The sequence below is a fragment of the Ailuropoda melanoleuca genome, chromosome 1, assembly GCF_002007445.2.
Source record: "Ailuropoda melanoleuca isolate Jingjing chromosome 1, ASM200744v2, whole genome shotgun sequence".
NCBI classification, from domain to species: domain Eukaryota; kingdom Metazoa; phylum Chordata; class Mammalia; order Carnivora; family Ursidae; genus Ailuropoda; species Ailuropoda melanoleuca.
In genome coordinates, this window is record NC_048218.1 from 142,417,939 (window position 1) to 142,441,426 (window position 23,488).

A 23,488-nucleotide genomic window follows, 5' to 3' on the forward strand; every position below is an offset into this window, starting at 1 on the left:
ATCAGCATATTCATTGAGATGTCTCCAAGTGTATCAAGTCTAGAAAACCCAGGATCCTGAAAACAGGTATGCAACCACTACACTATGAAGTGAGGCTGAAAAGCAGAGACCCCTTTCCCTGGTGAGGCCTGTTCTGACTAGCAACATTAGTAAGAGGGGAGCTGGCTTGTCATAATGCTTTTGTCTAGGCCAAACCAGTTATTTGTGTTTCCACTCTCATGTTCTCACTGGCGAGCTAATCAGAGGCTACAGGACCTGTGATAACATCCAACATCTGAGAAACATGTACTTGACATCGTAGGCTTTAAATGTGTCTCAACTCCTAATGCAGCAATGTCCATGGATACAACTCATATAAACAAAAGTTTTTGGGGTTCTAAATTATAATTTTTAAGACTGTAAAGGCGTCCTCAGCAGGAGTGTCAGATTTAGCGAATAAAAATACAGCACACCCAGTTAAATCTGAATTTCAGATAAACAGCGAATGCTGCATGGGATACACGCATATCAAAATATTATTCGTTGCTTGTCTGAAATTCAAATTTAATTTTGCGTTCTGCATTTTACCTGCCAATCCCAGGCTTAAAGCCAAAAAACTTACAAACATCTTCCCCCTTTAGGAGATCGAGGTCAGACCTACAGTCCACTTCCAGTAGCCTCGGGTGGAGCACTTCCGGTCAGGGGAGCGGGGCGGGGTGGGGGGGAAGGCCTGCACGGCGCAGGCCCCACCCATCGCCGGAAACCTCCCAGGCCAGGCCCCGCCCCCCCGGGCCCGCCTCCCCGCGCTGCGGGCTGCCAGGGCTGGTGCCGGTCGCAGAGCGGGTGGAACAGCCTTCCTGCCTCCAGGGGGCAGCGGCCGCCCTCGGGTCCCTGCGTGGACATCTCGGCGCCCGCGCCGCTCTTCCTGTCGCTGGGAGTGGCGGGCCGAGGCGGGCGGCCCGGGCCGGCGGTCGCCATTCCCGTGTCGCTGCGCCCGCGGGGGCCGCCCGAGCCCGCCACGATGCCACTGGGCCTGAAGCCCACCTGCAGCGTCTGCAAGACCACGTCGTCCTCCATGTGGAAGAAGGGCCCGCAGGGGGAGATCCTCTGCCACCACTGCACGGGCCGGGGCGGCGCGGGCGGCGGGGGCTCCGGCTCGGGAGCGGCTGGCGGGACGGGGGGCAGCGGAGGCGGTGGCGGCTTCGGCGCGGCGACCTTCGCCAGCACCTCGGCCGCCCCTCCGCAGAGCAACGGGGGCGGGGGCGGCAAGCAGGTGAGCTCCTCCGGCCCCTCCCGCCGGCGGAGGCCGACCGGGCGTGGGGTGGGAGGGCGCGCGCGTGGGCCTTCCCGGACCGCGGTGACCCTGCTAGAGAGGGCCGCCCGCTCGCACCCCACAATGAGATCTTCACTAATTTGGCCCCTTCTAAGCACCTTTGGTTAGTGTGAGTAATTGAAAAATGTAAAGAAGCAAGAAAATGTAAAACCCTTCAGAAATCCCCCTCATTGTAAAATACCATTTGCGGTGGTAACCAGACATCTCAATACACACACGTAAACGGGGTCATGCTACAGGACCTACTTTGCCTGTTAAAGGTTATTTTATTATTATAAATAATATTATTATTTATTATTATAAATAATAAATTTTATTATTATTATTTGTTATTATGTCATGTTATTAAGATTATCATGTCATTGTTTTAAATGGCAGCGTAAGTATTCAATTATAGGAAGTGCCAGACCCAACCCGCTCCCTAGGTTGGAGAGTTGAGTAGTTAAGAGATGTTCTCCGCTATAAACACTACAAACGAATAGTTCATGCCTTGGCGTAGACTTACTCCTACTCCTCCCCATGCCCTGTTGTAAGTAGTTCACACTTTTTGGAGCCTCTGGAGATGCTTGTCTAGGGGCCTCCCTGTTTTAATTAGCCCAGTTCCTATGATTACCCAGCATAAAAAGAAAAGCCACATTCTTACTTAGTTTTTAAAAGTCGGGATAAAGTGCATTCTCTGAAGCTCTTGTAAGATGGTTGTATCGGGACAGCAGTCTTTCTACAATTTTATTTATCTTTTTTGTTCTTTAAATGTTTATAGAGTAAGCAGGAAATTCACAGGAGGTCTGCTCGTCTCAGAAACACTAAATACAAATCTGCTCCAGCTGCTGAGAAGAAAGTTTCCACTAAAGGAAAAGGGAGAAGACATATTTTTAAATTAAAAAATGTAAGCTGATTGTGGACAGTGTCTTTCACGGTAATGGCATTGTGTGTGTGGTGTGGCTTGTCACTGCCTTCGTCTCTCCTCTGAATTTTGCTCTTCCTAGCCTTTCTGCAATGTTCTGGGGAGTGGTCCACACTTCTTAAAAGGAAATGACCTCCTTTCTGGAGGAGGAAGTGACCTCCTCCTGTTGCAGGAGGCTTACTGCTTATAATTAACAATATCCTCTTTTTTTAGCTTTTAATTTTTTCCACTGGGGAATAAAAAATATGAGTCTAAAGGAAACGTAAACCTTGAATGCATTTTATTGGGTCCTCCTTGCAACGGGGAGATGGGATTATGGTTCTTGATATGGCCAGATATATTAGGGGAAATTTTTTTTTCTTATTCTTTAAAGATTTAAGTAAATAATACTGGAACTCATTCATTTCCATATTTGTATGTTATTACAGCCCCAGAAAATATATCTTACTGACTTATGATCAATTTGATGAATGTGAATCAAACATTTTGCTAAGCCTTTCTTTTGCTGTAAGAAACTAGATGGTTGAAAGACTTGTGCTGGGGGTAGTTGAAAGCACCTTTTGTTGCAGTAAATTCTCAATATTTTTGTAAACACTAGGGGAAAATGGTCATACCCGGTGGACAGTGGGTTGTAGACTACTTTTTTAAACCTCAGTATGGTGTTCTTTCCTTTCAGAACAGGAATGCTTCCCTTACCAGTGAAGGCATTTCTGAAGTCGGGCATATTCATTTGTGAAACACACAGGGACCCTGTAGTAAATTCTTGTGCCGATTGCAGATTCTTATTCAGAATAGTTGACTGACTGATTTAAGACGTTTATAATTTAGTTTTCTTAAAATGAGGCATCTGTTGCCAAAGCATGTTAAGTAAATGTGCATGTGATTATAGTTGTATCACTGACACACACGTTTCCTCTTCTGTGTGATAGAATAAGCTCTGTAATTATTTCAGTACCTGTTTTGCTAGCAGCCCCTCTCTTCAAAGATGGTACCCAGATACATTTGGGGAGGCCTGGTTTTTGCGTTGTGGTATATAAGCGGGTACTACAGCTTAAGAAGGGATTGCAGTAATGGCTGGGTGGTGGCAAATGACTAAGATCTCTCAAGGAAGTTTCATATAACCTTAGTTCAGCCTCGCTAGAGAATTACTTCTGATAACAAGTATCCCAGCCGGTTCCGTCGTTAAGATGGAAAACGTCTTCAAGGAGACGTTTTTTCACCTTGTATTCATCTGCACGTTTTTTGTGACTTCCACTCCTGTCATGCCCAGGCCTTCAGAGCCAGGATATTGTTTATAACCAGAATGTTAATATGTAATAAAGCTTTGAGAGCGCTTGAGGTAGATCTCAGCAAAGTCAGAAACTTGTGCTTTAGTTCTCAGCAATTTTTAAGCTGATGGTAGCAGAAATAGCCACAGAAATACTCAGACTATGCTTTGCCACAACATTCAGCATATCGTCTTTTTATTGCACTTCTGGTCAACCAGCAACAGCTTTAGTATTTCTTAAGTTACAGAACTGTCGTAGATGACGGGAAAAATGCCTGTATACGCTACACACACACACACACACGCACACGGAATGTGCTAATATGTTTACTTTTGGGTCTTTTTTCCCTAGCCCATCAAAGCTCCTGAGTCGGTTTCCACTATAATCACTGCGGAATCAATCTTCTACAAGGTAAGCATCTGTAGGCTTACTGAGGGACAATTTGGGCCTGTTGCATGATATGCCGCCAAATGTTGGATTAGTCCAGAGGTCTCTGCTCCTCCGTATAATGTGTGATTGGTTTTTGTTCTTTCCTAAGCTATTTTTCCCCGTAGGTGGCTGGTATAAAACATTTCATCCAGAGCTGGAGGAGTACTTACTGAAACATGGTATTTTTAAGTATTAAAATATCTTAAAATGCTAATAGTGTAGAGTCATGAAAGCGTGAGCCACCGTAGTCACTGTGACAGTGACTGTGTGAGAAGCCCAGAGCGGGGACTTGGACGAGTAGAGGGTGTATAGACCTGATAGCTAGTGGGTAGAGGAGGCACAGGGATTCTAAAATGCCTTTAAGCAGCAGTGAGAGGAATAAGGGCAGTAGTGGGGATGAACATCTACTAGAAGGAGATGGTGAGAGACTGTCCAAAATGTTTTGATAAAAGTGTGAGGGAGTCAGGTTTCCTAGGGCCAAAGCCCACAGACAACCTGGTCCTTCAGTGGGAGATGTGACATACCATTATTTTTGAGCCAGAAGCCTTAGAAAAGCACTTGCTACATAGAAAAGACCTCCAAAGCCTGGTGGGCCTGGCACAGGCAGCAGCGATTACATACTGTCGATGTTTTGGGGTCTGAACTATCTTTTGGGGGGCAGTGGCATGAATTGTACTTCATACCTGACCCAAGTGGACCAAACACTGAGAAAATCAAGTATGATACTCTGTGTGTTTTAAAACAACCTCTACACAGGCAAACATCGCTCCTATATTTCCAGCATTTCATGCATTGTTAATAATAAACAAAATAGCTGAAGTTTAGTATGTGCTTGCTGTGGGTCAGGCCCAAGTGAGCACTTCACAGGCTTTACTTCAGTCCACTCCGTGAAGTGCTACTGTTATCCGCATTTTATGGATGAGGACAGTGAAGCACAGAGAACTTCCTGAACTTGTCAAGGATTCTATAACCAACAAGGCAGGGAGTGAGGCAGTCTGATGGCAGAGCTCAGCTCCTGGCCCCACTGTCAAGTGGCTGTGTGACTGGGCTGAGACCAACCTCTCTGGTGTTTCTTCATCTATAAACTAGGGATTGTAAATAGCAGCCACCTCAGTAGGTCAAACGAGGTCATGTCTGTTAAGCACTTAGCAGAGTAAGCACTCAATGAATAGTAGAAATTGGCATCATCATGTTTTCAAATTTGTGTCTCTCACAGCGGAACATACAGTTTACAGATTAAGTCTGGAAGCATCTGGTTGGGAGGCACTTGGCTGGCTCAGTCAGTAGAGCGTGCAGCTCTTGGCGTTGGGGTTGTGAGTTCAGGCCCCACGTTTGGCATAGAGATTACTTAAATAAATAAATAGACTTCTAAAAAAAAAAAAGCAGCAGCAGCAGCTGGTTTGGCTAAGGATTTAGTGTACTAATGATTTCCAGGCATGTCTCAACCAAAGGCGAAAGGCGAGTGGGACCTGTTATTATTTTTTTTAAGATTGTATTTATTTATTTGAGAGAGAGAGAGAGTGCACGTGTGCATGCATGCACGTGCACACTGAGCAGGGAGCCCGATGAAGGGCTCTATCCCAAGACCCCGAGATCACTACCTGAGCCAAAGTCAGACGCTTAACTGCTTAACAGACTGAGCCACCCAGGCACCCCACAAGGGCCGTACTTTTTATTGTTGTCTGCCACCCCAGTTTGTTTGACAATAAGGACAAAGTGCAACAAAATACTCAGGTACCGCTGCCGATACCCAGGATCGCAGAGGCTGCCGCCACACGCAGCACCGGGCAGGAGGGCTTACAAGGTCGTTGCCATCTGCTGAACTAGAGCCCCGATGAGGCATGTGAGAGGTTGCTGAGTGGGAGCCACTGGTTCTGACGGCCAGGAGTGTGGGCACCCAAGACCCCAAAGGGTTTGAATGGCCTCCCTGGGGCAGATGAGCCCCACGAACAGCCCCGCTTACTCCTAATCCAGGGTACTTCAGTATATTGTGTTCACCTTCTTTCTTTCCTGCCAGAAACCCTGAAACCTCCCTGCAAATGGAGGGACTCCTTAGATTAAGTTCCTTACTAAGCACTAACCAGTGCTTTCTGTATATACATACACAATACAACACATACTAATAAGCAGTTAACCATATGCCAGGTACTGCTTGCCATTGGAATCTTTTTTTTTTTTTAAGATTTATATATTTATTTTAGAGAGCAAGAGAGAGAGAGCACCTGAGCAAGCCGGGGGAGGGGCAGAGGGAGAGAGAGAATGTCAAGCAGACTCCCCACTGAGTGCAGAGCCTGACGTGGGGCTCTCACAACCATGATCACGATCGTGATCTGAGCGGAAAGCAAGACTCTGATGCTCAACCAACTGAGCCACCCTGGAATCTTTCAATAAGACATTGTCTTTGCCTTGCAGTTCTGTTTTCACACTATCATATATTTTGAGTTAATATTCATTCAGCATATATTTGAGTGTCTATGATAAGCAAGGCCCTGTTCTTTGTGCAAAAAAATGGGTTAATCATTTATAATTTGGGAATAATGATTCTACACGTAGACAAAGTAAACCATAAATGCAAATGACAAATAACTTAGAAGATTGATGAGTGGCTCCAAGGACCAACTGATGATGGAGATGAACTAGCAAGTAGCAGGCGTGGCCCCCTTGACTCTGCCCGTCTGTAGTGATCCAGTTGCAGCTGTCGCCCTTAGACACGTGGATGAAGGATCCACCAGGAAAAGCTCCTCTCACAACCCACTCCCTGGAGGTATTTCTTCAGAATTATTTTGGTGGTTGAGGGGCACACCCAGCAGCTTTACCTGCTGCCAAGGCCCTGTTTTGAGGGAAACAGTGATAAATCACACTTGGTTCCTGCCAGTCAAGGATACCTTCGCGGGCTGAGAACCACACCCATCTAAGGGAGTGCTGAGTACCCTAAAGATTTGGATCAGCCACTGTGGATGTTCAAGGGAGGAATTACTTCCTTTTGAAAACCTGGGGAAGGAGACATGCAACAGACGGCAGGGGAGAGTCAGGGAGGGCTCGACACGGGCATGACAGATGAGCTAGTTGGCTGCGAAGTGGAGCTGGGGTAAGACCTGAAGCCGTGAATGCCAGAAATGCAGGTCATTGTCTTGTGGGCAGATAGCAGAGTGGATGGCAAGGGACCCATCCCGAATCCTGGTTATGATCAGAAGCGTTTCTCTCATTTCTTTGGGTTTGAAAGTGTGATGTCAAGTTTCTTCATGGATGGCCGAGGGGGAGGAGTGTAGAACGTAGTCTTATCAGGTGAGCACTGCTTTTCAGTACAGGACAGAGCTGGAACCCGGAGCTGGTGAAGGAGCCTCAGCGGCATTCTCTGCCCTAAGTAGCCTGCAGCAACGTCACTTCCCTTTCTACAGCTCAATGGCTGTGGCCAAAGAAATAGGGATAATACTGTTCTGATAGGAGACCAAAATGTCTTTATAAACAAATGTTTTCTACAGATGCAAGTTTTCATGTGTGTGTAGAATTTTTATTCAAGAGTGAACAACGTTAGGATTGGCATCAGGGGCTCCTGGGTGACTTATCAGTTTAGCGTCCCACTCTTGATCTCAGCTCAGGTCATGATCTCGGGGGCGTGAGATTAAGCCCCATCCGTGTGGAGCCTACTTAAGATTCTCTCTCCCTAAAATAAAAAAAAATTAAAAAGGGCACCTGGGTGGTGCAGTTGCTTAAGCATCCGACTTGATTTCAGCTCAAGTCCTGATCTCAGGGTCATGAGATTGAGCCCCGCATCAGCTCTATGCTTAGCATGGAGTCTGCTTAACTCTCTCTGTCCCTCTCCTTCTGCCCCTCCCACCCCACATGAGAGCTTTCTCTCTAAAATAAATCTTAAAAAAAAAAAAAAAGATTCTCTCTCTCCCTCTGTCTTTTCCCCTCCACCCTCACTCTAGTGCTCTCTCTCTTAAAAAAAAAAAAAAAAAAGAAAGAAAAAAATTGGAATCAGCCATATAAACATTGATGCATTAGACCGTCTCAAAGGTGTTTCACTGACCCCTTTGCAAACTTGATTTTGTTAGGGAGGTTTCAGTTCATAGCTGTGGTGCTTTTCTCTATTTCAAATATGGGATTATCTTCTGTTTCCCCCAGGGAGTATATTACCAAATTGGAGATGTTGTTTCTGTGATTGATGAACAAGATGGAAAGCCCTACTATGCTCAGATCAGGGGATTCATCCAGGACCAGTACTGTGAGAAAAGCGCCGCCCTGACGTGGCTCATTCCCACCCTCTCGAGCCCCAGGGACCAATTTGATCCTGCATCCTACATCATTGGTGAGTTTGACAGGTGGTACAGGCTCTTGAACTCAGGTAATTCTCCGTTATCATATAACAGAAGGTATTAATCTGCTCGGGCTGCCATAACAAAATACCACAGGCCGAGTGGCATAAACACAAAACCTATTTTCTCAACCTTCTGGAGGCTAAAGGTTGAGTATCAGGGTGCTGTCAGGGTCACTTTCTGATGAGAGCACCCTTCCTGGCTTGCACGCGGCCACCTTCTCGCTGAGTCCTCATGTGGCCTTTCCTCTGTGTGTGCATACTCCTAGCGTCTCTTCCTCTCCCTAGAAGAACATCAGTCCCATTAAATTAGGGCTCCAGCCTATGACCTCTTTTAACCTTAATTACCTCCGGAAAGGCCCCATCTCTAAATACCATCACAATGGGGCTTAGGGCCTCAACATATAGGGGGGGAGTATAATTCAGTCCATAACAAGGAAACATAATCATCATTAAATATTAAAAAGTAAAGAGCTTTATTGAAAATATGAAAGACATTCTTACACAGTTGGGGTTTGGGTGCTATCACTTATTTGGTGTTAGGGCAGTATATACCCACTAAAAAGTGATGTGGATAAGATTTTTGAGTGACCCAGGGTTAAACGTTTAAAAGAATTCATTACTCTGGAATTAGGCTTACTTATAAAAATCTAGTTAAAAATAATTTCAAAACAAACCGTCCCCATTATTTCTAGAATCTTACAAATTTTCATTATGTGTCCCTCTCCATGTCACACACCCCATCCTAGACCTTTTATAACATATGATCTCAGTGTATCGTCGAAGTGGCAGCCACTGTACTCTTACTGACTTCAAGGCTGACAGAAGAAGTGGTATAAATGTTTCTTGATGTAGACTCACAGGAAGAAATTGCTGACTAATACAATTTTAAAAGTGTTCAGAGTTTGTAAGTTACCCCATATTTTCAACCTTTCTTCAGTGTGCATGCATTCCTTTTGCATACAAAGGTTTTGTTTTGTCTTTTTTCCCAGAGGGAACTCAGGGACACACTGCTGTTATTCTCACCCATGTGTGAAGTTTGGTACATGATCAGGTTTAGTCTTCTGCTTGTACGTACACAGAAGAGGGACTTTTATCTACGTGACCTATAGGACAGGATTCTCGGCAGAGGCGGTGATGTGAAGAATCATTTCTGGGGCTCCTCTCCCACCTCCTCCTCTTCCTCCTCCTCAGACACTGGAGGGGGGAGCACAGCATGGAGAGCCGGAGCACACACTCTGAATCTGGCCTCCTAGCCCAGCACTGACTGGCTGTGTGGCTCTGGACAAGTTCCTTAACCTCTCTTGTCTTGTTTCCCTCACACAGAAAACAGGAATAATAATAGTGCCTTCCTCAGAGCATAGTTTTGAGTGCTCGAAGTATCCGTGTGTGCAGTACTTAGAGCAGTGCGCAGATCATAAACACTGTCTAGTACTAACACTATTTTTAGAATCCTTTCTATATTGAGTCACCGTTTGGGGGAGTGGAACAGCTCAAGTAGAAGAAAATGACAGAGGGACTTTAGAATAATACATGTCTCAAGGACTCACATCAGGGCACCACCAAAGTGGTTTCTCCTAGCGTCTAGGAATTTTAATTTTTTATGAAAATGATATATATGTTCAAAACTGTGTTTGGTCTTTCCATCGACTGCCTTTTAGGACCAGAGGAAGATCTTCCAAGGAAAATGGAATACTTGGAATTTGTGTGTCATGCGCCTTCTGAATATTTCAAGTCACGTTCATCTCCATTTCCCACAGTTCCGACCAGACCAGAGAAGGGCTACATATGGACTCACGTTGGACCTACTCCTGCAATCACTATTAAGGAAACAGTTGCTAACCATTTATAGTTTCAAATGTGAAACTTATTTCCAGTCATCTTGTGTTCATACACTTTAAGACACGCCACATGTTTCTTTCATGAAATTCTTAGATGGAAAAATGACTAAAAAATGTTCCCTAATTACCCAGTAATCATTAGCTTGTTTATTACTAGCCACTTGGGAATTTAAAAGGAATAGCAAGGAATTAAATATATTTTGAAGTTAAATATATTCTATATGTGTATCTTCCCAGGCAAAGGCTGCGATTTCCAAGGAGACCATTAGGAACAGGTAGTATCTATTTTTCTCCATGATTTATTTCTAGAAACTCATTACAATCAATGGATTGTATTTTTCTACTAGAACAAAATATTAATTAAGGTTTGGATTTCTGACCAAGGACTTAATCAAATAAAATGTAGCTAGGACCAACTGGGTCTATCACAGAGTTACACAAGCTTTATTTTTACATCTAAAAAATGCTAGATAGACTGACCTCAAGGAAAGTGATTAGTGGATGATTCTATTAGCCTGAGCTTTTTAAGACTTTATTATGTAGCAAACAGATTCAGAATTGTTGATCTTCATTGTTTTCACCTCCCTTCCCAAAGTGAGGCTCCCAGTCAAACCATAAAATTTTGCAGTGCCGTCAGCTTCATGAAAAGCACACAGAAATCACGTGGTGTTCAGACACCTCCCCCTTGGTAGTTTCTGTCATTAAAACAACCGTTGGGCAGTCATGAGAATGACATATAGGTCATAAGCATTAATATCTAAAAAGAGTCTACTTAGAGTTAAACCATCTGCTGTAGACTCATAGTAACAGGCCTAAAATAAAATCTTAGACTTAGATGCCGTGTTTCTTATGAAATTGTCAGAATTCAGGTATAGGTTTTACTTCCAGTGCAGGTCAGCTAAGGAAGGGAACAACAGTGTGGAAATGGGAAGACGTGGGGATTGGGCACACCCACCTCTTCTCTCCTGACCTTAACCACCATTTTTCAGCCCCAGGAAAATTTGTCAGAATAATTTAATCATAATGATTTTGAGGTGTAGCAGTTTTAACTGTTAACATTTTTCTGCACAGCTGTGGTTTGTATGTTAGAAGGGAGCAACTGTAGATAGCTCTGTGCTCATAGTTCCCCCCACAAAAGTTAATGTAAAATTGATTGTAAATACCATTGTAAATAGCTAAGTGCCAATATTGAAACTTTTGGATTAAAATTTATTTTTTACATTGTATTTACTTTGGATTTATTTAAACAATTAAATGTGGGGCTTTCTACCTAAAAATGGTATAAACAGAAAACACCAGTGTTCTGCTCATAATTCGGAGCAATAGATTGATCAATATATAATTGATTTTAGGAAAATTTCAAAGAGTGGCCAACTGATAAAAGAAATAATGTATGATACTTATTAAAATGAGGATATATTGAGGGGCGCCTGGGTGGCACAGCGGTTAAGCGTCTGCCTTCGGCTCAGGGCGTGATCCCGGCGTTACGGGATCGAGCCCCACATCAGGCTCCTTTGCTGGGAGCCTGCTTCTTCCTCTCCCACTCCCCCTGCCTGTGTTCCCTCTCTCACTGGCTGTCTCTATCTCTGTCGAATGAATAAATAAAATCTTTAAAAAAAATAAAATGAGGATATATTGAAAAAGTATATATGCTTGCCCATTTGTTTATGAGTTGGTACATACTTGTGTAATATTTTTTAAAATAAAGATTAAATTTTCACTTTCTTCCTCAACAAATACCAGTGGCTCCCACTGCCTGCCGGGTAAATTCATTCCTTTTCTCCTGTTGTTGAAGGCCTACCCCCGTATGGCCCCAGTCTACATTCCCAGTCTTGTCTCCTCCTCGCCACCACTGAAATGTTTCCCCCAACACCCTCCTCATTTTCCTGGCTGAGCCCTTGTTCATATTGTTCCCTTCAACTCCACCCCAAAGGCCTTTCTTAAGGCCCTCAAATTCTCTCTCTCCATGAAACCTTTCCAGATTCCCATGCATCCTTGAAATCAATCAATATCCTATTCTATTGTTGCATTTACGTTTCTGCTTCTGTTACCCCTATTCCCACCCCTGTGCTTCCTGGAGGACAGAGATGGTGTTTTGGTTTTATTTTTTTTAAGTTTTTATTTATTTGTCAGAGCACAAGCAGAGGGAGAAGCAGGCTCCCAGCTGAGCAAGGAGCCCCATTCGGGGCTCAATCCCAGGACCCTGGGATCATGACCTGACCCAAACGCAGACGCCAACTGAGCCATACAGGCACCCCAGAGATGGTGTGTTTTATTTACTCATTTTTATAACTCCCGCAGCACCTAACTTGGGTCCTCACTTAAGGGAACCGCTTATTGTAGAGTCCAAGTTAGATGCTGTTCACTAAAATGCCTGTTGATGTTTTAGTTAATACTAGTTCATACTAACTTTGGCTTAAATTCCAATTCTCTACAGTCAAGTAGAATTTCAGATTGTTACTAGATTAATATTTTTAAGATTGTTTTGACAGGATATTTTTAGGATGAGCTTTAAATAGTTCCTGTACACAAATCTTGACAATGTCATCTGGAAAATTTATCCCTAACCATTCAGGTTCTTGGCTGACGCAGGTTCAAGTTTGTCCTCTCCTCACTTCAAGTCCATCTTCCATTCCAGACCGCCTGCCCTGCTGGCCCCAGTGCCAGACACAGAAGCAAGAGCCCTACACAGACTGTTCGGCAGGCTCCCACAGCTGTGTAAGGTAAAATCTCTAGCATGGATCCTTTATTCTAGATCATCCTTAGTGGGTCTGTTTTTCTGATCAAATCCTGACTGATACGGTTACTGAGACTCGGAAGCATAAAGCAAGGAACCACTGTTTTTCATCATAAGCTATTTAGAATTACTTGAGTTGGCCTTTTTTTTTTATTTTTTTTTACTATCTGTATTATTTTGATAAATGTTTTTAATTGAAAGGTAATGAGTTCACATAGGGAAAGATGGACAGACTGAATTATAAGATTTTTATTTTTTTTAAATTTTTTTTTAAAGATTTTATTTTTATTTATTCGACAGAGATAGAGACAGCCAGCGAGAGAAGGAACACAAGCAGGGGGAGTGGGAGAGGAAGAAGCAGGCTCATAGCGGAGGAGCCTGATGTGGGGCTCGATCCCATAACGCCAGGATCATGCCCTGAGCTGAAGGCAGACGCTTAACGACTGTGCCACCCAGGTGCCCCAAGATTTTTATTTTTTTATTTAATGTTTTACTTTTTTAAGTTTTATTTATTTGAGAGAGTGAGAGTGTGAGCAGATTGAAGGGCCGAGGGAGAGAATCTGAAGGAGACTCCCTGCTGAACATGGAGCCTGATGGGACAATCTGAAGACCCTGAGATCATGACCTGTGCCAAAACCAAGAGTTGGACACTCAACCCACTGAGCCACTCAGGCTCCCCTATTTTTTAATTTTTTTTAAAGTAAGCTCTATGCCCAGTGTGGGGCTTGAACTCGTGACTCTGAGACCAAGAGTCATATGCTCCAGGTGCCCCGTTATATAATAGGTTTTTAATTTTTTTTCTTAAGTAATTTGGTCTTTCTTTCATCAGTAGGCAACTTTAATGTTTGTTTTTTGTTTTAAGTAAACTCTACACCCAATGTGAGGCTTGAACTCACAACCCTGAGATCAAGAGTCACATGCTCTATAGACTGGACCAGCCAGGCACTCCATAAAATTCTAAATTTCTATGTCAGAAAAAATGTGTATACAAAGTAAAAACCAAACCAAGATAAAAGAGCAGCAGTAGCTCACTCATGTGGCTATTGACAGGAGGCTTCAGTTTTCCACAATGCTGGCCTCCATAGCTTTGCTCACAACATGGCTTCCACCAGATTGAATGATCCATGATGGAGAAAGAGGGAGAGAGAGCACCCATACCCAAGACAGAAGCCACCATCATTTTATAACCTAATCTGGAAGTGACAGGCCCTCACTTCTGCGATATATTGTTGGTCACACAGATCATCCCTGGTACAATGTGGGAGGGGACTGCATAAAGGTGTGAATTCCAGGGGCAGGGACCATTACAGGCCAGGGACCTAGGGAACACAGGAACCCATGCTAAGAAGATATGAAATGTGGACAAAAATGTGTGTAAGAAGAGGTTGTTTCCAGTATTGTTTAAAATAGTGAAAAACAAGAAACAACTTGAAGATCCAAATTCTGATATGTTTGTAATGGAATTCATTGCATAAAAAGTGCTTATCAAGATGCTCACTATAGGGGCACCTGGGTGGCTCAGGCAGCTGGGTGACTGCTTTGATCGTGTCGTGATCCCAGGATCCTGGGCTCAAGCCCCGAGTTGGGCTCCTTGCTCAGCTGGGAGTCTGCTTCTCCCTCTCCCTCTGCCACATCCCCCTTGCTCTTCCTTGCTCTCTCTCTCAAAAAAAAAAAAAAAAAGACAAAAAAAACTTTAATAAAATGCTCAGTATAAAAAATACAGAACTACATGAACAATGGTTCTGATTCTGTAAAACTCCTACATGCATCTAAACGTAAAAACAAAAGTGGAAATAAAATGTCAACAATTGACGTCCTTAAAATTCTTTAAGTGAAATTTATATTGTTTTTCTTAAATTTTTTTTAAAGATTTTTTTATCTATTTATTTGACAGAGAGCGAGTACAAGCAGGGGGAGGGGCAGAGGGAGAGGGAGAAGCAGACTCCCCGCTGAGCAGGGAGCCTGATTCGGAACTCGATCCTGGAACCCTGGGATCATGACCCAAGCCAAAGGCAGATGCTTACCTGACTGAGCCAGCCGGGCACGTCGGGATTAGTATCTTTCTAAGAAGAAGAGGGGCACCTGGGTGGCTCAGTTTGTTGGGCATCTGCCTTCAGCTCAGGTCATGATCTCAGAGTTCTGGGATCAAACCCTGCATTGGCTCTCTGCTCAGCAGGGAGTCTGCTTCTCCTTCTCCTTTCGGTCTGTGCTCTCTCTCTCTCAAATAAATAAATACAATATTTAAAAAAAAAAAAAACGAGGAAGAAAGACAAGAGCCTTCCTCTCTCTCTCTCTCCACCTTGATTCTGCCAGCACCATGATCTAGGACTTCCCAGCCTCCAGAACTGTAAGAAATTAATGTGTTGTTTAAGCCCCCCTGTTTATAGTATTTTGTTATTTTGGTTTTTTTGTATAAAGATTTTATTTATTTGACAGAGAGACAGCCAGCGATAGAGGGAACACAAGCAGCGGGAGTGGGAGAGGAAGAAGCAGGCTCCCAATGGAGCAGGGAGCCCGATGCAGGGCATGATCCCAGAACCCTGGGATCACGCCCTGAGCCAAAGGTAGACGCTTAACAACTGTGCCACCCAGGCACCCCCATATTTTGTTATTCTATCCTGAAATAAGACACATGAAAACATCCCAAGTGTCCATTTGCAGATGAATAGATACTCAAAATGTGGTATATTCATACAGTAGAATATTATTCAGCCATAAAAGGGCATGAAATTCTGATACTTGCTGTAACAAGCATGAACCTTGGAAACATTATGGTAAGTGAAATAAGCCAAACACAGAAGGACAAACATTGCATACTACCACTTGAGTGATGTACCCGGGACAGGCAAATTGATAGGGACAGACAGAAAAGGGCTTGGGAGAAAGGGGAATGTTATAGGTACCGAGTTTCTGTTTCTAGAAATGGATAGTGATGGTTGCACAATATTGCGAATATACTTAATATCATTGATTTGTACATTTTTAAATGGCTAGAGCTAAATTTTATGTAACATCTATTTTACCACAATAAAAAATAGGTATGTAGGAAATAAAGTCAACAGAATTGAACAACTAGTCAGAAGTAAAGAATGAGGGAGAAGGATGAATTAAGGAAGACCTGAGTCTTATTTTTGGAAGATAACAAATAATAGCAGTAGCTTTCCAGGTAGGAGTAACTGACGAGGTGTGTCTTGTTTTGTGACATGAGGGCTATGAGGCATTTCCTGGATTTCAGTATCCATTAGGTAACTGGAAATCTTGGCGCGAGAATGCAGAGAGAGAGAATACAGTAACAGAACTCTCAACCCAGCTGGAGGCAGCCATGCTGTTCTTGGTCCCTCCAGGCCGGACTCAATTCTATGAGGTCATGTCTCACTCAAGCCCACCACAACCAAAACTCCCTTTCTCAGTTCTGGTCCTCCAACACAAATATCCCAGGTCTGGAGATAGTGCTTCCCTGTCCTTGTGTCCTGGATTTTAAATCTAGGAAAGGTCTCAGGAATCCAGAATGTCAGCAAGCCACTATGAGGGCTGCATGCTTCAGGTGGCAGGGGAATTGGTAAGAAGAGGGTGGACCATGGAAAGAGCAGAGGAATGGCTGCAGCAAGGCATCCTCTTCTTAGCAAGCTAGAGAACCCTGTAGCAGGGCCACTGGGCACAGGGGTTAGCGTGGAGCCATCCCAACACGCGGGACCCTGAGCATCAGAATAGTGCAATGGATGAGCACCCAGAGAGCTCACGTCCAGTTTTATAAGCTGAAACTTGCTAGGCAAATATGATTTGATTTTGTTAATAAATCTAGTTTTTTTCAACTAGTGCAGATTCTCATAGGTATTACTGTAGCTCATGATCCACAGAAAGAAAAGTTTTTCAGAGATTCATGGATTTAGAGACCACCTAATCTAACTCCCTTATTTTACAGAGACGGAAACCAATGCCTGAAGAAGTTAAGTAAATGTCATGGAAATGTCACTGCAGTGTCACTGCAGAACTTCCATCAGTAGGATCCAAAAGAGATTGGGAAAGTGCTATTGTTAGAAATACTGTTAGCAAAAACACGAAGGGGAGTTCCTCGGATCAGAGGACTGCAAGCTGTCAGCAGAAGGGAGGAGGGGAAGGGAGGAGAGCAGGGAAACAGAACAGGAGACAGTCCACTAGATACCATCTTGCCTGAGCCAGCTTGAGCCATGTTGGAGCCGAGGACCTGTGCAGAAACCCCCGAGTTGCCCTAAATTTACCTCTAGCTCATTATAATATTAAGATCTCCTCGTTAACATACAGGGTATGCAGTAGCATGTTGACACGGTAAGTGCCTAAGTAACCAGATAGTGTAAGTTCCTTAATGCCTCAAGCTCCCTGTGCCTGTTCCCTCGCACACAGCACTAACCCCATGGGACACAGTGCTTTGGGCGCTACCTTCCTTTCTCCTTACCTGTGACAAATAATAAAAACTCTACTTTCAACATTTTCTAGGGTTGTGTTCAATTTAATGCACCCCGAACAGTGAACCCCTGAGTTCAGTTAGAGTACTAGGTTCCAAAGAATCTAGAACAACTTAAAAATCTAAATTTTGTTTCTTAAATATCTCTGCATATGGCTGAACTTACATGGTTTCTCTCCCTTTCTTCCCTCCTCCCTCTCCCCCAGCCCCACCGCTGCCATCTGTCTCTGTTAAAGAAGTGGGAACTGCTAACCAAGATTTCTCATTCAACATGACAGACTGGCAGCAGCTAATTACTGAGCCACAAGCAGAAAACTTGCAGTCATAACTTGAACTTCTTGTAACATCATTATTTTTTTTTAAAGATTTTATTTATTTATTTGACAGAGAGGCAGCAAGAGAGGGAACACAAGCAGGGGGAGTGGGGGAGGCAGAAGCAGGCTTCCTGCTGAGCAGGGAGCCCGATGCAAGGTTTAATCCCAGAAAGCCGGGATCATGACCTGAGCCAAAGGCAGACGCCCAATGACTGAGCCACCCAGGCGCCCCCATCATTAGTTTGAATTACTCTAACTTCCATTTTCCACCTGCTTAGCAGAAGCTGAGTAGAAGGGAGAGGTTTACAACAAAAATACCTTCAATACTTAAAGCACCTTAAATACTTCTCCCCATAGATAGGGAAGATGTGAGTAAAAAAGACAGTAACTTTAGAATAAAAGGTAAAGGTGCTGTTGGGGAAATGCAATTTAAAAGGAAAACGGGTCATTTGCCATGATGTGGATAGAACTAGAGGGCATTATGCTAAGCGAAATAAGTCAGAGAAGGACAAATGTATGATTTCACTCGTGCTGAATTTAAGAAACAAAACAGATGAACATAGGGGAAGGAAAGGAAAATAAAATAGGACGAAATCAGAGGGAGACTTTAGCTGTAGGAAACAAACTGAGGATTGCTGGAGGGGAGGGGATGGAGGGATGGGGTAACTGGGTGATGGGCATTAAGGAGGGCATGTGATGTAATGAGCACTGGGGGATGCAACTGATGAATCACAAACTCTGCCTCTGAAACTAATAATACACTATATGTTAATTGATTTTAAATAAGAAAATAAAGTGGAAAGGAAAAACAGGGGTGCCTGGCTGGTTCAGGCAGAGGAGGTACAATTCTTGATCTCAGGGTCATGAGTTTGAGCCCCGTGTTAGGTGTAAAGGTTACTTTAAGTAATTGATTAATTAATTTTAAAAAAGAAATCGAAAACAAGATCGTCTTTCAACCCAGAGTTCCTCTCCACAAAGAGTGTAGGGAAAGAAAACACTTTTATTATTGATTGAGTGTTAACCAGAATGGGATGTTCTTCACGTGCAGTTAGCGAAGAAATTGCAAGAACAGAAAGAAAGCTCAGCCTTTTATATAGCCAAGCAGATACAACCCGTCACATACATGTTCTCGAGATAAACGGTGACTATTCCTCAACTCAGAGAACTTGGCAGCACCATTAGTCATGTGCAGCTCATCCTAACTTGACCTGGTAAGTGGGGTGACCATCTCTGTGAGCTAACTGACTTGATCCAGGGGTGGGTGGAAGCAGACTCCTGTCTTTATGACACGTTGTACTTTGACAAGTTGGAGCATTGAAGTTAGGCTCCTAGCCTCCCACAGAAACTGGGGGAGAGTGGTGTTCACTCCTGATACTTACATTTCAGAGATGGCTCCCAGGTCCTTGAGAAAGATGTTCCTGGGTCATAAAGCTGACACAAGGCTCATCTAGTTTCTAAAAGGATACATTGCAAAGAGACTGAGAAAATGCTCATATTTGTAAGTTCTCTAAGGTAAATATTCTGACAGAGAAGGGAGAGAAATCTCTTCCCTTATTTTCAACAAGGGGAATTAAGCCTCTTATTTTAAATTCACTCACTCTAATTTGGAACAGGGAGAATGTAGACAGTGTTTTTACTCAGGCCTCCACGAAAGGGGTGCTTTTAGTACATTTTGGTATCTTGGCAAGAGTTTCAAGATGGCAGCCACTTCAGGGCTTGGTGAGAGACTGGAGGCTGGATTCCATTCTCATCTCACCCAAGAGACTTTGGACAGGGCATAACCTGCACGACCATTCTTGGTGGTTCTCATTGCGGCTTTGTTAACAGGTCCAAGCGGTTCTGAACTTACAAAGGCCAGAAATGTAATTCTGTGCCAGAGGGAGATTCATTTTCTATTAGTTCTCCTCCATGAGCATTTGTCAGTGCTTTGTATCCAGCAGGTTCACAAACATTATCTCTGTTTTATATTTCAATAATTAATCATATGCATTTTGAAGATGTTCTTAGATTCCTTTGCCCTCCCCCACCTTTACGCCAGTGAATCACAAACATATTAGAATCACACCTGCAGCTTCAAAAATAAAACAAAAACCACTGCTAGGAACGTCCCACAAAAAAACAATTAAATCAGAGTCTCCTGAGAGTGAGGGTGTGGCCTTACTACATTCCCAAACTCTAATAAAGCTTAAAAATATTTTTAAAAATTTAAAGTTCCAGAGGTGTTTCTAATGTGCAGCTTAGAAATGAGAACCACTTGCTTGGGCTAGTTCTCTCTTGGTATATAAAATACAGCTGATAAAAGCCCCAATTTCTACAAAGTGAAAACAAGATCTGATAGCATCCTGTTTGGGGGGCATTTCAAGAAGATTAATCAAAGGCCTATTTCTACCAATGATTCCTGGTAAAGTTAATTAATAGATCAGGACCCACAAAATGGAGGCTGGCCCATATCACAAATCTAAAGCTAAGTCAGCTTGCACTAGGGGCAACACCTGTGAGGGAAAGCCACCCATCGGCCACCACACCCACCACGCACAGTCCCCCAGCTCAGCTGGAGCTGGTTTGCTTGCCCTAGAAAACAGGACTGCTAGCCTTATAAGGCAATGCCGACCTCCTAGCCAATCATGCCCTGCTTCCGTGTTGCGTCTATAAAAACAGTCTTGCCCACCATCCCTCAGGAGCGTGTTCTGCTTGTGAGGCGTTGTGCTTCCCTCAACCCCGGGTTCTTTACCCAGAGTAAGGATATCAAACTCATTACTAAATTATTTTAGTTGTGTCCTTTGACCGCTTCAGTAACAAAATGCAACCCAAAGACAGCAGTTGAAGATTCTGGGGCGGCCTCCCCTAGGAGCGGTTGAAGGTACCCACGGAGCTCTCTTGGCTCACTGCCTTCCCTGCTGCTTTCCGGAATCTGCAGGGAGCTTTTCTTGAGCTTAGGTTGTTTTGAATTCTGAGCTCTTTGAGTTTGTCCTGATCCTTCTGGGCGGAAAATCGGTGTGTGAGAGACTCAAATGCTTCACAGAGAGACCTCATGGGCGAAGACATTTGGTTTGCCGTTGACCTCATCTACAAGGTAAGTGCTCTTTTTTTTTCCTGTGATGAGAAATTTAAAGATTTACTCTTTCAGCAGCTTTCAAATACACAATATAGTGTTAACTATAGTCACCATGCCGTACATTACATCCCCAGGACTTATTTATTTCCTAACTGCAAGTTTGTACCTTTTGACCCTCTTCACCTATTTTGCCAACACCCCCCACCCTGCCTCTGACGACCGCTAATTTGTTTTATGTTGTGAGCTCATGGTGATTGTTTGTTTAGATTCCACATGTAAGTGAGCTCATACAGTTGGTCTTTGATTTGTTTCATGTGGCATAATGTACTTAATGACCACCCATGTTGCAAGTGGCAAGATTTCATTCCATTATATGGCTGCATAATGCTCCATGATCTATATATGTCACATTTCATTTATCCATTGATGGACATTTAGGTTGTTTCCATATCTTGGTTATTGTAAATGCTGCAACGAATACGGGGGTGCAGGTATCTTTATAAGTTAGCATTTTTGTTTTCTTTGGATAAATACCCAGAAGTAGAATTGTTGGAACTTAAGGTAGTTCTATTTTTAATTTTTTGAGGAACCCTTGAACTTTTCCATAATGGCTGCATCCATTACATTCCCACCAAGAGTGCACAAGGATTCCCTTTTCTCCACATCCTCGCCAATACTTATTTCTTGGGGTTTTTTGGTTTTTTTGTTTTTTTAATAATAGCCATTCTAACAGGTGTGAGGTGATCTCCTTATGGTTTTGATTTGTAATTCCTTAATGGTTAGTGGTGTTGAGTACATTTTCATCTCCGTTGGCCATTTGTATTTCTTCCTTGGAAGGATGTCTGTTCAGATCCTGTGCCCATTTTTAAATTTGGATAATTTGGATTTTTTGCTGTTGAATTGTGTGTCTATATATTTTGGATATTATCTCCTTATCAGATAAATGATTTGCCAATACTTCCTCCTATGGTATAGGTTGGCTTTTAATTTTGTGGATGGTTTCCTTTGCTATGCTAAAGCTTTTTAGTTTAATGTGGTCCAACTTGTTTACTTTTGCTTTTGGTGCCTTTGCTTTTGGGATCAAATCCAAAAAATCATTGCCAAGACTGATATCAACCTTAAAAATTGTCAGTATTTTGCCAGGAAAAAAAATGGGTTTATTCGGGAATAGCAGAGAATTAAAATTCAGGACAATCAAGTTACGGTAAAACCATAGGCAAGCCTGAAGAACAAAGGACGGGAAAACTCATGTATAGAAGAGGGGGGAGTTGGGAGGGACTGTTAACAAACAAAAAATCTATTTGAGTAAACCGAACGTTGGGAGTACAGCAGCTTTTCATTGGCTGAGCTGTGACAGTCTCTGATTGGCTAGGCTGTTGCCAGGTAAGGAGAAAATCTTTCTTCCTGTAGTTGTAGTAGTTAAATAGAGGTTTTTTTCCCTCGGGATCTGCAGTTGATGAGTGGTAGGGTGTGAGAGCTTCTGGCTCTGACCTCCCAACTCCATTTTAAATGAGGTTTCCTTTTATTAATTTTCACATGGTGTATGTTTTCTCCTAGGAGTTTTACAGTTTCAGGTCTTATATTCAAGTCTATTATCTTTTTGGAGTTAATTTTTGTATATGGTATAAGCTAGCAGTTGAGTGTCCTTTTTCACACAGCTGTCCAATTTTCCCAATACCATTTATTGAAGTGATTGCCCTTTTCCCATTGTATATTCCTGGCTCCTTTGTCATAAATCAAACGTATATGCGTGAATTTATTTCTAGGCTCTCTGTTCTGTTCCACTGATCTATGTGTCTATTTTTATGCCAATACCATACTGTTTGATGAATACAGTATTGTAATATAGTTTCAAAAAAGGGACCTTGGGGCGCCTGGGTGGCACAGCGGTTAAGCGTCTGCCTTCGGCTCGGGGCGTGATCCCGGCGTTATGGGATTGAGCCCCACATCAGGCTCCTCCGCTATGAGCCTGCTTTCTTCCTCTCCCACGCTCCCTGCTTGTGCTCCCTCTCTCACTGGCTGTCTCTATCTCTGTCGAATAAATAAATAAAATCTTTAAAAAAAAAAAAAAGGGACCTTGAGGCCTCTATTAGGATTCTTTGTTCTATTTCTCTGAAATGCCATTGATCTTATGATAGGGATTGCACTGAATCTGTAGATTGCTTTGGGTATACAGACATTTTAACAATATCCATCCTTCCAATCCATAAACATATATTTTTCCATTTATTCGTGACTTCTCAAGGTACTGTCTTAAGTGAGTTTAACACCATGGAGGTTTTCAGAAATCTTGCATGTGAAGATGGTCTTAGACTGTTCTCCTTGACAAACCAGAAATGGAACTAAGTGAAAAGGGTAGAACACTGTAAGGCCATGGGATTTGGACCCTGACAGAGTCAAGTACAATGTCATTGAAATAATCTTGGACAAGTTACATACCTTCTCAGGCAGTTGAGGTTAAATGTAATTATACATCTAAAGTGCTTAGGCACAGTGTCTGGTACATAATATATGCTCAGTAATGCTACTGTTTAACATCCTAAGAAGTCCAGTTAAGTGTAACTCTTCAAGAATGGATTTTAAGTAGAGAACAGATGTTTGGTGATGCCATTCAATTCAGTTGGTGACCATCCCAGTTAGGCTGGCCCTGTGCCTATTACCCACAGATGTAGGGGAGGAGGTAAAATAGGGAACTCTGCTACTCTCCATGGGTTAGTTTTTTGGGTTTTTTTCTGATGGGTTGCAATGTCAATCTCACTTTCTCCCCACTCTCCCTTTGGATCAATGTGCATTGATCATATTATAAGATACAAGAGGATGTGCTCACAGCCTCTGGCCTCCCTCCCCATCACATGCTGGCAGGGTGCCA

At 43.1% G+C, this 23,488-nt stretch overlaps 1 protein-coding gene across 4 annotated transcripts in view; it reads left to right on the forward strand.

Annotated features, from left to right (window-relative positions):
• The first annotated feature begins 786 nt into the window (after positions 1 to 786).
• The window catches only part of GATAD1 (GATA zinc finger domain containing 1), a 109,215-nt gene continuing 86,513 nt past the window's right edge, over positions 787 to 23,488 (forward strand). The window contains exons 1-6 of one of the 4 annotated variants that reach the window (XR_004627497.1): positions 794 to 1,252; positions 2,073 to 2,198; positions 3,836 to 3,895; positions 8,042 to 8,225; positions 9,893 to 10,347; positions 12,711 to 12,789. Coding sequence is in view for 2 of the 4 variants with exons in the window: in XM_034667680.1 (XP_034523571.1) it covers positions 1,001 to 1,252; positions 2,073 to 2,198; positions 3,836 to 3,895; positions 8,042 to 8,225; positions 9,893 to 10,083 (813 nt within the window). In the remaining 2 variants the exon portion in view is untranslated. Of the gene's footprint in view, positions 1,253 to 2,072; positions 2,199 to 3,835; positions 3,896 to 8,041; positions 8,226 to 9,892; positions 11,299 to 12,647; positions 12,796 to 23,488 lie in introns of those variants that run through there. The other 3 variants (XR_004627496.1, XM_034667688.1, XM_034667680.1) reach the window with 3 other exon arrangements.